This window comes from Tenrec ecaudatus, chromosome 5 (assembly GCF_050624435.1).
Source record: "Tenrec ecaudatus isolate mTenEca1 chromosome 5, mTenEca1.hap1, whole genome shotgun sequence".
NCBI classification, from domain to species: Eukaryota; Metazoa; Chordata; class Mammalia; order Afrosoricida; family Tenrecidae; genus Tenrec; species Tenrec ecaudatus.
The window spans coordinates 91,447,681-91,465,892 of NC_134534.1; the positions used below are offsets into that span (position 1 = coordinate 91,447,681).

The 18,212-nt window shown below is 44.7% G+C and overlaps 1 protein-coding gene across 1 annotated transcript; it reads right to left on the reverse strand.

Annotated features, from left to right (window-relative positions):
* Positions 1-960: 960 nt before the first annotated feature.
* SUSD3 (sushi domain containing 3) lies at positions 961-17,901 on the reverse strand. Its single transcript, XM_075550858.1, is given in 6 exon segments — positions 961-1,310; positions 3,693-3,857; positions 4,806-4,953; positions 7,247-7,435; positions 15,418-15,476; positions 17,843-17,901. Coding segments are annotated over 6 exon segments (873 nt in total). The 3' UTR covers positions 961-1,057.
* Between the last annotated feature and the right edge of the window lie 311 nt (positions 17,902-18,212).

The window sequence follows — 18,212 nt, forward strand, 5'->3', positions numbered from 1 at the left end:
AGGAGATGGAAGGAAATATTAAAATAAAGTTATTGCTAAGAAGGAAACAGTCCTTCCCGCCAGGTACTGACAGATCAGGTAGGTATAAGTGTGTGAGGAGGGAAGTACGATTGGGAAAGTATGAATATTGTACTTTTACTAATAGAACCGCTGGATATGGGATTTGTGGTCTGGGAAGGAGTGGTCTCTATTCTTAATGTAATGCATCACGTGGCACTTCCTTGGTCAAGTTATAAAAGGCAATGCCGCTTCTACCTGGTACTTGCACTTGGGGTCCTTACCCTCAGGATGCAGCTACTATGTTGTAAGGAAGTCCAAGCCACATGGAGGCAGCCACAGGAGGGTGTTGTGACCTGTACACGTACTCCATAACGTCTCAGTCACCAGCCACCAGTAGCCACCAAACGAGTGAACTAGTCTTTGCTATGTTCCCAGAACAAGCCAATGCCTAGCTGAAACCACCATGAAACTCTCTGAAAGGGAATACCCAGCCGAGTGCAGTCCAGTCACGAGCCCTGAGAAATAATAATCAACGACTAGTGTTATACAGAGGAGGGTAGTATCTAACATTGGGGCAGTGATTTCTACCTTTGTGTTTTCCAGAATTAGGAAGAAAATCATTTCATTTCAGATTTCCACACTTAACTTGGTAGATCATGGATGTAGACCCTCTGCATGAGTCCCTGCTTGAAAACAGAATTTTGTGCTGAAGAAGAGGCTGAGTTTTAGAATGACCATTTAATTGCTGAACACAAGAGTTTATTGCTGTTTTCTTAACCACTTATACAAAACTAGATTTTCTGAAAAACAAAAAGAATCTCCCCAATCTCTTTAAGGGAACCGAGATTAGCAAGAGGCTACAGCTAGTTGCTTAACCTTATCAGTGGTTTTGAGGAAGCCATGTATATATAAATAGCTAGTCAGCCTCCCTTGGGACAGAGCGCCCCCAATGAAGTCCCTAGCCCCTGGTGTGGGCTCAGTCCTGAGAGGTCACCACCATTTCCAATTAGATACACATGGGAGACAGGTGGAAGGCCGGTGGGGTGGGCCTCATCCTCTAGGTCTCTGTTGTGTTCTGGGTGGGCAAGAACTGGCTGCAGCTTCTTGGTGACCCTGGGATGTGTGCGGCTGCTGGTCCTGGCGTTTCTAGGATTGACTCAGAGGCAAGCAGGATCTGTGCAGCGTTCTCTCTGTGCACCATCACCTGGCTGGGAGCTGTGCTGGGGCTCAGAGCATTGGGTGCAGGAATCCTGGGGTCTTTATCCAGGCGACAGCCCATGCCAGTCGGTCTTCTTGTGCCCTCATAGTCTCTGTGGAAAGAGGAAGCACACGCTAGAAAAAAAAGTTGAGCAAGGCTTAGCAGGCTGTCTGAGCTAGGCCTTCCCTGGAACAAAGCAGTTAGGCTGATTCCAGAAGCCCCTTGCATCTCCCAGTCAACTGTCACATGTCAGCTGTTGCTTCAGTGGCTCAGAGGATTCCAACTTCCAGAAAGCTTGGCTGGAACCACATCCCCCACTGGCCCCCTTAAGGTCAGGGCAATTGTTGACCCTGTTGTCACTCAGACTGTGATGACATCACCAGTCCCACCCTCTAACCACACACAGACTCCAGAATACATTCAAGATCCTGATGAACTGAGCCTGGTCAAGGGACTCGTAATGACTAAAAACTCCCACTACTCCTCCACCCTTCCTGACCTCCAAAGCCTAACAGTAGAACTTGACCCCCAAACTCAGTATCTGCATATGGTCCTTCCAAGTCCTGACTAGCTCCAAGGCCTTACCCCCTGCTGGCAGGCTCAATGGACTGCCACTGCACTTCACCCCAGTCAGCCCTCTTACAACTTGGGCATGGTTTACAGGTCATTGGGCATTCCAACGACATTTCCTCTGCACCTATGCACCTGAAAGCTTGAAAGAGGTAGCAGCAGAACTACAAGAGGCTGAGCTTGGGGCAGGGGCAGGTCTTAGGACACCTGGTTCCTCCCTCTTTGCCCTGAGGAAGGACATCTTCAGCACATGGGAGGGGCAAGAGGTCAAGACCCCTCCTGCATTGTCTGCTGTCCCGGACCCTGGAAGGGAGGGCTTCCTCTCTGGGCCTCTGTTTCCGTACACATTCAACAAGGAATCTGGCTCCAGTGAGGAGATGCTTGCCTTCCTGAGCTTTCTGGGGCTCCTGTCAAGGAAGAAGGCTTACCAATGTGTTCTGCTACCCCGAAGTGTTCTGGAAGGCATTCAGCAAGGACATATGTGTGTGGGACTTAGCATCAGGCTGGTACCTTGTGCCTGTGCCTAGTGTGAGCTTTGAAACATGCTCCTCACCAAAAGGGGCAAGAAACTTTGGATAAGGGCTGCGTTCTGTGATGGGTGGAAAAATACTAGATGAGCCTGGAGCATATTTTGCAAGAAAAGAAATGCTCAGAGGATGATGGGACATATCAGGCAGACACAGGCCCAGCTCGAAGGGCTCTCGCTGATCAAAGTACTGTTGGAGAGAAATAAAAAGTGATTTACAGTAAGTAGAGAAGAGGGTTGATAACATGGCTCGGCCATGAGGTCGTCATTGTTGAAGCTGCGACAGCATATCATGGCACTTCTCTGTATTTGTGTATTTGTGAAATTTTCCTAAAGTGAAAGTTTTGTATATCCATGAGTTCCCATTGATACTAACAATTACAATGAAAAAAATCACCATAAAGGAAGGGAGGGGGGACAAAGACCCCCACCTTCATCCTCACGACCATGGCATAATTGCAGCAGAATGATAAGATTGCCATTTGGCAAGCTTCTTGGGTAATAACTAATCCCGGGATGATCTCCTGATGTGAGGCTGTGGGCCAGCATCTGTGGGCTCAAGAGTGGCCCCACTCTGAGTAACTTCTTAGTTAATTGGTGGGAGAAGCCTGTGGCAGACCTGCCTTACCCAAACACCAGCCAGCACCGGTTGACCAAGGGTTACTGACTCTGTGCCTCTGGATGAATGTAAAGACACAGTCCCCGTGCACTCCTTGTGCTGGGAGTGCCTGCCTGTATCTGGCAAGGGAGCCCAGATAGGCCCAGGTGGATCCTTTGCAGGCCCCCTGCTGGAGCCTCCTTACCCCTGCATGAAAGAGAGACCCAGAGACCTGATCATGTCCTGAACTGTGCATGATCCTGGATAGATCCTGTACCACAGCATGCAGACATACATTCACTGATGATCATGACATTGGGAAACAGTCTCTATCTAACATAGTCCTTATTCCATAAAGATCAAATGTCTTAAGTCAGAGAAAGAGAGAGAGGGAAAGGAAAAGGAAAAGGAGGATTGGTGGGGAGAGAGAGTGGGAGTGGATGGGGGGGGGAGGCGGAGAGAGAAGGAGAGAAAAAGAGGATGTGGTTGAGCCAGCTACTGACTTCAGGGGATGCAGGTGTCGTGTGTACCTCCAGTTTTATGTAGGTTTGAATTCTCAAAATTAAAAGAAAAGACGGGCGGCAGCTTTATTAGAAATCCTGACAGTGAGAACAAAGCCAGGAGTCCCTCAGCTTGTTCCTGCAGGGGTAGAGCTTGGATGTTGGGGGATGCTGAGGCCTGGAGAGGGCAAGGTAAGTCTAACTTATCGCAGGATGTAGTCCTAACTATTAGCAGGCCCCAGGATGGACTACCCAGGACAGATGGCCCCACAAACCCCAAGCCTAGGCACCCATACCCACATGGTGAAGCAGTGGTTGTCATATGCCTGTGTGGCAGCTTCTCCAAAGCCGAACTGGCTCCTGGGGTGGATGTTATTGTTGTCGTTAAGGCCCTTGAGGCCGAGGTAGGCAGCCCGGACCGTCTCCAGGTCCTCGACTCTGAGCTGGTACCACAGCTGGACTGTCCTGGATTAGAGAATAAACACACAGCATCTCCAGGCAGGGGTCCTGCCACACCAGGTGCGTCACGCAGCCCAGGCAGTGCACAAGCCTTCACACATCTTCCGAAATGACCAGGAAAAGGGTCCCGCAGACTCCACAAGCCAGACAACTATTCAACTCCTTGCTATAGCACAAAAGCAACCATAGAGAGTATCACGCTAAGGAGCCAGCCCCCACAGCGTGGACTTTATTTATGAGAACACCGGTGGGCTCTGGCTAGCCCACCCCTGTCCACAGTGGGAGTGATGGCCTGGGAAGAACTGTAGCACACCAATTGTGGATCGTATGGGTCTGCAGGGGAAAGGAGAACACACATTTGCTGTGCACCTCCGTGAGGTGGGCTGCTTTGACTTATGAGTTGAACCACTCCTCAGGTTTTCTTTATGGGCTCACTACACATGCACAGGTCTTGGACAGGGTGCCCTGTATGTAGGGCTTCCGGGGTCCCTTCCATATCACAGTGCCAAGTCTGCCAGCTGCAGTGACATACACCCCAATGCTACAAGTTCAGGACTATCTCCCATCCCTTAGGCAGCCCCTCACTAAGATGATCCCCTTCGAAGCCTCCTGGAGGCCAGCAGTTCAGCAGGAATACACAGCCCACAGGATTCTTACCTAAGTAGACTTAACAGACAGCTACAGACCAACAGAAGAATACGATTTCTTTTCAAGCCCATATAGACCTTTTTTTTTTAATATGCCTTACATAGGTAGGCCATACGTGATCTACCAGACATGCCAAGGGCATTTCCTGTAATGTACTCTTTGCCCACTTCTCTGCTGGGAATGTGGGCACCAAGCGGGCAGCAGGGCTCAGGGCTGCCGGACCGGTCTACATGGAGGGCCTAAGGCCTAGAGACCATGGACCATCGCCACAGCTCTTCCCACCCCCACCCAAGGGCCAGGCGGTACCTGTCAGAGCGATGCTGCCCTTCTCGCTTCACACATTTCATGAGGCAGCAGGTGAGGAAGGCCATGGCCATAAGCAGGATGATGGCACAGCTGATGATGGAGGCAATCACTGCCACCCTGAAGCCAAAGGTCTCGTACGGGGGCACAGCTGTGAGAGAGAAACAGACTGACTCTTGGGCAAGGCTTCTGCAAACCCACTGGGGCCCCAGGGTCAGACCCAGCCTGGCCTCAAGGAGTCTGTTCTGCGGACCGGGCACAGCTGTGTACAAACTGGTGTGGGTAGGACTACCAAAAACGATTCTCCCAAGACCCCTCCCACCTTGGGAGGATTTCTGGAGCGTAAGGAGTTTGCAGAGTGGAAAATTGCCAAGAAGCTCTGATGAGAAGTCAGTGTACTGGTCTCCCTTGTTCCAACCAACTGGAACCTTGGCTAAGAAACAGAGGAAGGGTAGGGCCAATACGAGCAGATAATGGCAGGCACGCTTGTCAAGAACTCGCCCAGCCCAGGGCCCGAGTTTTCCCATTGGTCTGAACTGGCAAACACCTTTAAAGACCTACATGCCTTTTCTAGAAAGGAACAAAACAAAAAATAATTCTGTCTCTGGGGACAAACAGCCTTGGTTTAAACCCTGCCATTGTCATGCGTAAGTTGTGTTGAGAATAGGGTTTATTGGATTCTAAGGCATGTACTGTAGGAAAAAGAAGTGGGCATCTTCATGTGAGCCACAGTGTGTACTGTGCCATCTTGGTAAGGACTGCTCACGCTGCCCATGATTCGTTTTTCTCTTGGCTCCTAGTTCGACATCATCCAGGTAGTATCAAAATTGCATTTCCCAGCCTTCATTGAAAAGCATGTGATGGGAGATGGACGGCAGAGAAGGGGGGGAAGGGAGACTCCGGATAGGGCAAGATATGACAAAATAACAATCTGTGGATTATTGGGGCTCATGCGGGAAGGGTGAGCGGGGAGGGAGGGGAAAAAAAGAGGGCTTAAGTGGAGAGCAAATGCTTTGAGAGTGATTAGGGCAGAGAATGTACGGATGTGCTTTGTACAATTGATGTATGTATATGTGTGGATTGTGATAAGAATTGTATGAGCCCCTAATAAAATGTAAAAAAAAAAAAGAAAATGATTAGGGCAAAGAATGTACAGATGTGCTTTATACAATTGATGTATGTACATGTATGGATTGTGATAAGAGTTGTATGAACCCCTAATAAAATGTTTTAAAAAAAAGAAAAGCATGTGACAACAAGACCATGTTCTGACAACAGGATAAAAGGAAAATGATATGGAGTAATTTCCAAGGACCTGCTTTAAGACATTGGGGAGTGTTCTTGGATGGCATTTGTATTCCTAGTTCCTGGGACACCAGCAGTACCATCTGGATCACAAAGTTGAGGTCACATCCATCAGAGCCCCAAGAGGAAAGGAAAGGGCCTGAGTTCTCATCGTTATGGCGTACCATAGAGCCTAGGACTACCCGCCCTGAGGTTGATGGGTAACACAATCTTTCATCTTGGTTAAGCCCCTTTCTTTCAGGTTTGTGACTCTTGGAACTTAATCCTAACACATATCCATTTTCTGAGATTTAGTCACTATCTTAAAGGCTCTGAGAAGTCCTGCAGCCTGTAAGTTCAGCACTTCCCAAGTCTTATTGACTAGAAAGCCTTTTTTTAATGCACAGTACACAGTAATGTCTCATGGCCTCACTCTGGAAATGTGCTAACCCGACACCCACAACAAAAACAAAATCTGTTGCTGGAAAGTCAATTCTCCCTCCTATTGGTAAAAGACAGAATAGAACTGCCTCTTCGGCTTCCAAGGTTATACATCTCTGAGAGGAAATTGCCACAGCTTTCTCTTGTGAAGCAGCTGGTGAGTTTGAACCATCAATCTTCCAACTTGTATGGGAAGACTCAACCACTGTGCCATCAAGGATACCTAGATTTGTTCAACAACTAGACAAACTAGAAAACGATCTCTTCCCCTGAGACTAAGCGCTGCAGGGCCGGGGCACATTGTGGTCTCTGTGTCAAGAATTCTCTGCATGTGGAACAACTTGATGAGTACATACACGTTCCATGCAAGCGTGAAGTAATGAAGAGTGAAGATGAGCTTCCTCACTGGCCAGGTGGCGAGGTTGAAGTTCAGAGAGCACTACTAACTTCTTGAAGGTGATAGGGCAGGTCGAAGGCACAACTAAGGTTTGAAGTCAATGCTGGGATTCAACTGTGGGAGGTTTCTGCCACCCTGAAAATGTGGCACTCTGATAGGTAGGGGCCACAGTCAAAAAAGCTCAACCTCGTCCTAGGTTATGGATCTAAACAGAAGTCTAGCCTTTGCCTTCTCTGCTACTCCTTCTCAGGGAACACCAATGGCCATGACATGGCGGGAACATTGGGCCACCCACCCAAGATGATCACGGAGTGAGCCTTACACTTGCACACAGGTATCCCTGAAGACCAGTCGGCGATGTTCCCCTTCCAGGCACAGGTGAGGAGACCAGGCCCCCCCATCTGGTGGCCAGAGGGGCAGTGGAATAGAAGCACTGTCCCCAGAGAAGTACCATTGCCACGTAGGACTTGGAAGGTTCCCTGTAGAGATGGCTTCAGTTGACTACAGGTGCCTAGAGAGTAAGAGAAAGACATGAGCGCCTGACTTGGAAGTTCCTTGGGGAGGAGGTTGGGGCAAGACTCAGTGGGCAGTTGTTGTTTTTAAAAAGGGCTGAGATGCTGTGGCTTCATGTGGCTTGTCAACAGGAATGTGTATTAGAGAGAGTGTCTATCCTCCCTCCCCCCACCCTAGGGAGGAAGAGAGGAAGTTCCCAGAATTTTCATGAGAAGGCCAGGCCCACAAGGAGGGATCAGGCTATGACCCGATTGACAGGCTAGACTTCACCCCTTCATTCTTAATATTCTCAAGTTGACCCAAGCTTCTGTAGCTACCACAGTGATTGTTACAGCTCTGGGGTTTACATCTCGATCTCTAGCCTATCTGTTTCGTGCACAGGTGGAGGATGGTTCCACAGATGGAGACCTAGTTTTGTCCAGCATAAATTGTTACAGAAGATGTCCTTTTATCATTTAATGTTTTTTTAGTTCTTTGTCAAAAGTCAGTAGTCTGTGCATGCTTTCATTTCTGGGTTTTCCATCCCATTCCCTTGGTTTATGCACTTAATATTATACTAGTACCAGGTTTTTTTGACTACTGTGACTGTGTTAACAGGTTTTCAAGTCAAGCCATGTAAAACCTTCTCCTTTATTCTTTTTTTCAGTTCATTGCTTATCCTGGGCCTCTTTCCATCCCCATAGGACTTTGGTAATTAGCGTTTCCTTTTCTTTAAAGAATGGAGTTGGAATTTGCATCAGAACTGTGTTGTGTTTCTCGATTACTTTAGATAGCATGGACATTTCTATCATATTCAGCCTTCCTATCCATAAACATAGGAAATTCTTTCATTTGTGTCGGTCTCTTGGTTTCTTGTAGTTTTTTGTGTCAGGTCTTTTGTTTCTGTGGTTAGATTTACCCCTACATTTGTCATCTTTTATGTGACTATTGTAAATGGCATTGTTTTCTTGATGTCTTCTTTGAAGCTCTTTTGATGGTGTATAGAAATCCAATTGATTTCTGCTTATTAATCTGTATCCTGCCACTTTACCACATCCCTCAATTGTTCCCAACAGTCTTTCTGTGGAGTCCTTGGGGACTGTATGTTGTTGTTAGGGGTCATTGACTTGGCTCCAACCAATATTGGCACTATGCTCAACAGAACAAAACATAGTCCTGCGCCCTCCTCACAATTGCTCCTATACCTGAGCCCATTGATGCAGCCACTGTGTCAATCCATCTTGTGGAGGGTCTTCCTCTTTTTTGCTGCCCTTTCACTTTACTTAACACGATGTCCTTCTCCAGGGACTGGTTGATCTCTTCTGACAGCATGTCCAAAGCATGTGAGATGAAGTCTTGCCTTTCTTGCCTCCAAGGAGCACTCTGGCCTTACTTCTTCAACACAGATCGGTTTGTCCTTTCAGTAGTCCATGCTACTTTCAATATTCTTCTCAAACACCACAATTCAAATGCAGGGATTCTTTCTCTACAAAACCATATTGTCTAAAAATAGTGAGAGCTTCACCCCCTGTTTGCCCAAATGTATTCCCTCGATGCCTTCTTATTGTCTAATCCTCCTGGTGAAGACTTCAAACACACGTTGAATAAGAGTGGTGATAAAGGGCACCTTTGTCTGGTTCCCATTTAGAGGGGAAATGTTTCAGCTTTTCCCCACTGAGTGTGATATTGGCAGTTGGTTTTTCAGATATGGCCTTTGTTATGTTGAGGAGTTTTCCAGCTATTCCTATTTTATTGAGTGCTTTTATTAGAAATGGGTGTTGGATATTGTCAAATGCTTTCTCTCCAGCTATTCATATTATCATGTGATTCTCACTGTCTTATGTATAGGGTAGATTATATTGATTGCTGAACCATCATTGCATGTCTGGTATGAATGAACTCCGTTTGGTCATGATGAAATATGTTTTTGGATAGGTTGTTGGATTCTATTGACCAGAATTTTGTTGAGAATTTTTGAGGGATATTGGTCTTTGGTTTTCTGTTTTTTGTGGGATTTTTGCCTGATATTGGTATTAAGGTTTCATAGAATAAGTTTGCATATTGAAGTCCCTTTCTATATGCTAGGCTAGTTATGCAGAACTGGTGACGTGAGTCTTTTCAGGTTTTCTACATTGGTTTGCATCAAATTGAGTAGGTGGTGTATTTATAGATATTTGTTCATTTCTGGTATATTATCAAACTTGTTGGAGTATAGCCTTTTGCAGTACTGTGTTACTATTCTTTTGTTTCATTTCTATCTGTTGAAATGACACCCCTTTCTCTACTGTTAGACATTTGTATCTTCTCTCTCTTTTTTGTTAATTTTGCCAGCAGTTTGTCAATTTTGTTAATCCATTCAAAAAGCCAACTTCTGTCTTGTTGATTTTTTCCATAGGCTTTCTGTTTTCAAGCTCATTTATTTCCACTCTATTCTTTATGATTTTCTTCTCCTGTTCTTGGAAGGTTAATGTTGTTGACCTTCTAGTTTTAGAGATGTGTTGAGGTGTTAATTTTGTATTTCATCCCTCTTTTCATGTGTGTGTCAATTGCATTAAGTTGTCCTTGATTTCTTTTGCTGTGTCCAAAGGGTTCTGGTATGATGTGTTATCATGATCAATTGTTTCAAGAAATTTCTCTCTTATTTGATCTATTTCCCAGCCATTTAAAAATACTATATTTTTCAGTTTCCATGTTCCTTATCTTTTTCTTGTTGATTTTCAGTTTTATAGCACTGTGACCTGATAAGATGGGTTACATGATCTGTGATTTCTTAATTTGTTGAGATTGCATTGTGGCCTAACATGTGATTTACTCTAGAGTATGTACTGTGTGGAATGGAGAAGAATGTATACTAAGCTGTTGTTGGGTCTCTATATTTCTAGGATAGTGGTTCTCAACCATCCTAATGCTGCGACCCTTTAATACAGTTCCTCATGTTGTGGTGTTCCCCCCCCCCCCATAAAATTATTTCCACTGCTACTTCATAACTGTGATTTTGTTACTGTTATGAATCATAAAATAAATATCTGATATGCAGGATATATTTTCATTGCTACAAATTGAACATGATTAAAACACAGCGATTCATCACAAAACAATATGTAATTATATATTGTGAAATATTTGTGTGACTGTTCTCCCACTTTAAGAAAGTCGACCTAGTGTTATTGTTAAGTTGAAATTTTTGAAGCCAGGAAGTGCAGGATATCCCTTATGGTAGAAGTTCTTTGGTAGTTGTTGAAGTGAGGTTCCTGTGCTCGTTATCTGAAAGCCACATTCTTTCCCTCTTGACCACGTTGTGTTGTGGGAAAGACTCCACAGTAGCCAATACAGTTCTGTGGGGAGTAGCAGCCATTCAGCCAGCAATGAGGATAAGCCATTGGAAAGTGGTAGGGCTTAGCAGATAAACTCCAAATGCTCAGAAGACTGGTGTTGGTTGCAATCAAGTGGATTCTGACTTAGGGTGACCCCATCTGTGCAGAGTAGAACTTCCTTAGGTGTTCAAGGTTGTGACATTTTTAAGCAAATGGCCAGGCCCCTGTCTTGATGTACCGCTGGTTAATTCAAACCTTTGAGCTAGTGCTGGTGTATTTATCCATTTATACAAAGCAGAGACTTTAAGATGATGAATCTCTTATGTTGGGTTCTCTAGAGAAGCAAAACAAGTGACACATGAAGGTGTAGGTATAGGAAGAGAATTATACCAAGAAATAGCTCAAACAGTTGTAGAAGTGGGTAAGTCCAGTCCAGTTCAAGTCTGTGAGTTAGATGTAAGCTGCAGACTTCTGACTTATGTAGCTGCAGGGGCTGACAAACAGGAAGTAGGAAGATTACAGCCTGGTGGATGTATAGCTGAATGAATCTGAGGTCAGCTGAATGGATCTAATGTTGGTAATCTGCTAGTGGCTCTTGGGATCAGAAACTGATAAACAAGATGCAAGATACAGATTCAGCAGAAATGCGCCAGCTTCTGCACAGTGTCAATCTATACAAAGAGTAGGCCACATCCCAAATTAAACCTCCCCTCAACTGTATCAAGGCTGTGACCAGCATCTACAACTGCATACATGCTTCCCAGGACGTATCATATTAGAGTTGACCACACTAAGTTAGAACACGTCATGGGAGAATCCTGGCCCACCCAAGTTCACATAAAACCTAACTATCACAATGAAGGTGTTAAAAAAGAAACTAGGCAAGTGTTAGAAGAAAATGAAAACAAATATTTACATAATAATTGTTATAACTATGGCTCCAAAGACAGAAATCATTAACAAATAAATAAGGGGGGTGGGGAAGAGATCGACAGCTTTGGATATGAAAAACAAAAACGTTTGCGTGTCTCTAGTTAACAAAGCAGTATCAGATGCTGTGGGGAAGAACTGTACAGTGGGACCAGCATCTTCCCCCAATCCCTCTTCCCCAGCCCTCCCGGAGAAACATAGAAACCTATCCAGTGGTGATCCTTCCTTTGGTCATCTCGTGTTGAGTGTGAGCCCACAATCATGAAGGTGTGAAAGCCAGCCCCTCATGCCTTTATCTCCTCTCATTTTAGATAACAAATGTTTCAAATTCCCATTCCAATTCTCTATCAAATCCTTACTTCGAGGGTGGTATGCAACATGGTATGTCTATCTACTCTGATGGTTCTTGGCCCACTGCTGTGCTCTGTGAGTTGTAGAGTGTGCTCCTTGGTCTGAGGAGGAATAACATGGTGACCCAGACTGGTATATTATCTTTTGTTCTAACCCCTTGATGGTATTTTTAACGTGTGCAAGTGTTACTTGATATGCAAAGCCCAGTCTGGAGTGTCTATTCTGTGAAGATTTCTTTGTAGCTAGCTGGTGCCGCTGGTTTCATAGGTCAGATCGAATTGATTTGTCAGCTATGTATAGGGGCTTCTCTCCCAGAGACTCTTTCCCACAGCCATATGCAACCTCTCTCTTTCCTGCTGGTTGATAGAACAGTCCTTATTTTATGCCTTAGAAGGTGACAAGTGTGTGGATTCAGTCTATCTCTGCATTGCTGTAGCAATCCTCAAGTCTACTCCTCATTCACCCAATTGCCACCTGAAGGGAGCATACCAATATGTCTACCTGCAGGTTTAATCCAGGAAGGAGGTTCTTCTGATGGGCAATTGATATATCCTACTCTGTTGTACCCTTTAAATTCCCATAGTGCTTTCCATGGGCCACAAAGGTGTTCCTTTAATAGTCCATTTTTCTGTTGTCTATCTGCCCAACCATATAGCCAGGCCATTGTCCATGACAGTAACAATCCAAACATATGGACTCTCACCATTGTCCAGTGTTTCCATCAGAGCTAGGAAAACAGTGTTCAGTTCATCCTATTGAGTTGGTTCTTCCCATCTTCAATTCAGGTCTTTACACTTGTTGGTATTATTAAAACAGCTGCTTTTCACATCCGGTGTTGTCACGTACCCTTGGAAATGTCATCTGTAAACCAAGCACCTGTCTGCTGGTCAGCAGAATGTTGTTCATAGGACACTGTCCATGTGCTTCAGCTCCTGGAAACGTCCTGCCCTGGAATCCTAATGGTCCTTGTAGGGCAACACTCTCAGGTTGTAGCCAGAAGCTCCAGTCCACATAAGCACATGTGTGGTCAACGCTTCCAACATCACATCTGAATGTGGGCCATACGGCCTAAAGGCAAGACGAGCGAGACTGCTTTCTGTAACTCAGACACAGCCTGCTGTTGCTCAGGCCCCCCTTCAACACAGTTTCCTTCCAAGTAGTTTCATGGAATATGAGTCTTCCAAAATCCAAACAGACTAACCCTACATTGGGTCTTGCGCTTAGTCTAGGAACTAGGCAGTGACAGTGACTCCTTCTTGGTTGCCTGTGGAATGCCATGAGTCACTCCTGCCCAAGTTATTCCCCGGAACATCACCATTTTGGCAGGGCCCTGGATTGCTGTTGGATTTGTTAACCAGTGCATTGGGCTGCTCACTGCAAATTCAGCAGTGCAAAACCACCAGCTGCTCACAGGGAGAAAGATGGGGCTTTCTACTCCAGTGAAGACTTTAACTCTTTACAGGAGAAGCTCACAGGGCCAATTCTACCCTGTCCTATCTGGGTGCTATGAGTCAGCAGTGTGCTTGATGTTTTGGAGTTATTGGTCATATGAGCTACTACTGTTTTCAAATCTGCCCTAGCCTCTTCTTTTGTGTTTGGTATTAACATAATATCAATGTAATGCAGCACTATATCTAAGCTCTCCGCCAAGTCTGAGTCTCTTCTAACAAAACTATGACCAAAGGCTGAAGAATTTCAATAACTGTGAGCCAGTGTGGTATATTGTGATCCCACATGAAAGCAAGCGTGCTTTTCTGAGATTAGGATTGAGAAAAAGGCATGTCCAAGATCAATCATGGAGTACCAGTCTCCTTTAGACTGCTATGTTCTCGGCATTGTGGGGACCATGTCTGGAACAGCTGAAGTCACAGGTGGCACTATTTAATGTAGGCTTCGATATCTACTGCCAGTTCCTCAGGAGTTAGAGCTAAACCCACCAGTTCTGTATCCCAGGAACAACTGTAGCCTTGGGTAATGGACGGCAGCATACGAGCTGCTCTACTCCATGGGAATTCTTTATTCTATCCAGGAACCACAGGTTTCTCATTTGTCCTCTTTTCCCCAATCCACATTTTCCTGTGAGTCTGGGCTGCAGTAGTGAGCTCCCTATTCTGATAGCAACTGTTATAATAATTTCTTTTCAAAGAATCAATGCCGGATTAGCCCCAAGGAATTGGTGATTAAAGAAGAATTGACATTTGAACTGTTTCTATTGGTGAAGAACATTGAAAGTACCATGGACTGCCAGAACAAGCAAATCTGTCTTGGAAGAAGTGAGGAAGGCAAGACTTCCTCTCACATACTTTGTACATGTTATCAAGAGAGACCAGTTCCTGGGAAAGGATATCATTGGTAAAGTCAGTCAGCGAAAAAGAGGAAAATCCTGTAAGAGATGGATTTCCAACAACGGACACAACCACAAGAACAATTGCTTGGATGGTGTATGACTGGACAGTAATTTTTTTCTGTTGTGGAAGAGAATGTGATGAGCCGGAAATGACTTGATGGCTGTTGAGTGAGGGGAATGGTGGTGGGAAGAGATGCAGAGAGGGATAGAGACTAAGGAAAAGTATATTCAGCGATCAGCAGAACTAGCTGCAGAGAGGTCATGCAAGGGACAGCTTCCCTGTAGGAGAAACTTGCAGTGATGCCAGGTTAAGATCAAAGGCATAACCTGACTTGGACCAGTTAAAACTCTGTCAGTGGTTCCACTATGACGCAGACCGGCCCTGATCTGGTTTCCAAAATTTTCTCTATTTCTGGTTTGTAATGTTTTGTTTGATTTTTTGGGGTACATATTAGGGTGTATTTCAGAGGTGTTATGTCATTGGAGGTCACCCCTTGAAGTTGGGTTATATGTTACCCTGTTCTTCAGTATATGAAATCCAGGGTTGATGAACCTGTGAGGACAGCAAGTAGAATAGGGTACAGTGGAGGTGATGGGGATAATAGGGAGATGATGTCAAGGAGTTCAGGTAGAAAAACAATGTATGGAAACTGATTGTGGTAGCAATTGTACAATTCTACTGGATGTGATTGAAATATGGAAGGATATGGCATATGTATTAAATCCCAATAAATAAATAAATTTTTTTATAAAGTGTACGGTAGATGCCAGTAGACACTGACTGGGTATCCATTATGTATCAGAAAGTGCTAGACACTGCTCTAGATCTGAATTGTTCAATGTCACCCTAGGCTTAATCTTACTAACTTTGACTTTCCTTGTCAGACTGGATCCAAGCTCACATGACCCGACTCCAAAGTCTGAGCTCTACTTAACTGCTGTCTTCTGTAGGCAAGAGATGGGTGTGAATGCAGAAATGAGTGGAGCAGTGCACACCACAACCCAACATAAGGGCAAGGTTCAGATGGGATGAACAGAACAGAGAACCTAGAAATAGACCTACCGTGTTCACCTACAGACAACTGACCTGGGCCAAATACATGGAAAAGAGATGGTCTCTTCAACAAATGATGCTGGCAAAATTGGATTTCCATTTGCATAAAATGTATCAACAACCAAAATGAACTCAACATGGATTAAAGACCTAAACGTAAGTAGAAGCATAAAGATCATCAATGAGAAAACAATGACAAACTTAAGGGCCCTAATATGAGGCAAAGACACACACACACACACACACAGCAGAAGACAAAATCGATGACCGGAGCCTTCTAAAAATAAGAAATGCGTGTGCGTTAAAAGACTTCATCAAAAAGAGTAAGCAGAAAACCCATGCACTGGGAAAATGTCTGGCAACAATCCATCAAAAAAGGAACTTAACTCGAAAACCTATAGAAAACACCTCAAGAAGAAAAAGATAAATAATCCAATTTAAAATTTGCAAGACATGAACAAACCATTCACCAAAGAAGCATCCAGGCAGTCAAAAAAACAGATAAAGAAATGCAAATCAAAACAATGAGATACCACCTGACACCAGCATGACTAGCAAAGTTAGAAAAAAACAGCAAATAATACATTCTGGAAAAGACACAGGGACACTATGAAACTACTGTAGAAAGTGGTACAGCACTTCCTCAAAGAACTGGGAAAAGGAGGTCAATTTCCTTGAAGCAGGAGAGCAGCAGGAGCCCCACGCCTCCCAGCACAGCCAACTCTTTTCTCTGGGGGCAGCTCTGCATAGGCAGCTTGGTGCAGACACAATCAGTACCCAAGCTAAAATTTTCTTCTCTCTCTCCTTTACCCCTTTCTTGCTTCCTTCTCCGGTGCCCTTCCCGACCCCCACTAACCTCACCTCCCTACACAGAAAAAATGTTCACAAAACAACACCCTTAAAAAGCAGGACAACCCACCCACAAGGCAGTTTTATCCTCTACTTTATATTATTTTCTTCTACTTTGTGCTTTTATTCTATTACAACACTCTCATTATATTTTTAGAGTTCTCTCTCACTTCCTCTTCCAGTACCCTCCTCTGGTACAGCCTCACCAGCCAGTGAATATTCATTCTCCCCAGGCAAAAGCAGGCTGTGCTTTAGAATCAGGCACACCACCCAAACAAAGGCTTTTTCCTCGCTCACAGTGCACTGACACACGCACATTCGCATTGCCCTAGAAATCAGCAACCACGCCTGACACTATTTGTCTCTTTTGTCCCTTGTCTCCCTGGACATTCATCCATTATCCCTCTCTCCTCCTTTTCCTCTTGAAATATATTTCAGTGGAACGTGTTAATACTGATTAGCTCTCTTAAAATACACTTCCCAATTAGTTATACAAATTGGTCAGCCTATCCTGACAGCCGCTTATTATTACTATCATTGTTGTTGTTACGTGTCATCTAGTCTGCTCTGACCCTTCACAACCCTTTGTGCCAGAGAAGGACACACTGCACGGACCCGCACCATCCTCCCAACTGTTCCTGTGCCCGCGTCCATGGATTCAGCCACTGGGCCAATCTGTCTCGTTGAGGGCATTCCCCCTCCACTTTCCAAACACGATGTTCTTCTCCAGGGACTTGTTCTCCTGACAAAATGTTCAAAGTATGGAAGAGGAAGTCTTGCCATCCTTGCCTCTAAAGAGCTCTCTGGCCACACTTCTTCCAAGTCAGATAGGTTTGTCCTTTTAGCAGTCCATGGTACTTGCAATGTTCTTCTCCAGCACCACCATTCAAGTGCATCAATCCTGCTTCAGTCTTTCTTATTCAATGTCCAACTTTCACATGCATATGAGGCAATGGAAATGCCACAGCTTGTGTCAGGCACCCCGAAGTCCTCAGAGTAACATTCATGCTCTTCAATACTCTAAAAAGGTCTTGTACAGCAGATTTGCCTAATGCAATGTGTCTTTTGATCTCTCGACTGCTGCTTCCATGAGCATTGATTGTGGATCCAAGCAGGACAAAATCCTTGTCAACGTCAAACTTTTCTCCATTTATCATGATGTTACCTATTGGACCAGTTAGTAATCCACACTGCAGGCTACAATCCTTGATCTTCATCAGCAAGTGCTTCAAGTCCTCCTCACTTTCAGCAAGCAAGGTTGTGTCATTTGCATACTGCAGGTTATAATGAGCCTTCCTCCTATCCTGATGCCACGCTCTTCATATAGACTGAACAAGTATGGTGAGAAAGATACATCCCTGATGCACACCTTTCCTGATTTTAAACCGTGAAGTATTCCCTTGTTCTGTTTGCACAGCTGCTTCGTATTCCATGTACAAATTCCAAATGAGCACAATGTAGTGTTCTGGAATTCTCATTCTTCTCAAGGTGATCCACAGTGTGTTATGGTCCACACAGTCAAAACAGAGATTACCAGAAAAATGTCTACCTGTGTTTCACTGACTATGTAAAGGCACCTACCTGATTGTGTGGACCATTCTCTTCCTCCCACTACCTATCTCGCACTCCCTTTCCTCCATTTAACCATTATATATTGTTTATTTTTAAGACCACTTCAGGGGATATTTTGGTTTAAAGTTATATACGAGAACTTGAAATTATTTGGTATTATCTCCCTTTTAATTAATATTTCTCTATTGAATCAAACTGTAGTTGGGCACCATTTAGTTTTTCTGGTCACATGGCAAAGAAAGAAACTGTTCATGGAAGCAATTAATCACACATCCCATTTTCCTCTTTTCCTGGCTCTCCTTCCTTTGTTACTCCAGGAAAGTAGAAACCAATTGTGCTGTGTTTTGGATGGCTTCTAACAAGCTTTTAAGGCCCCAGG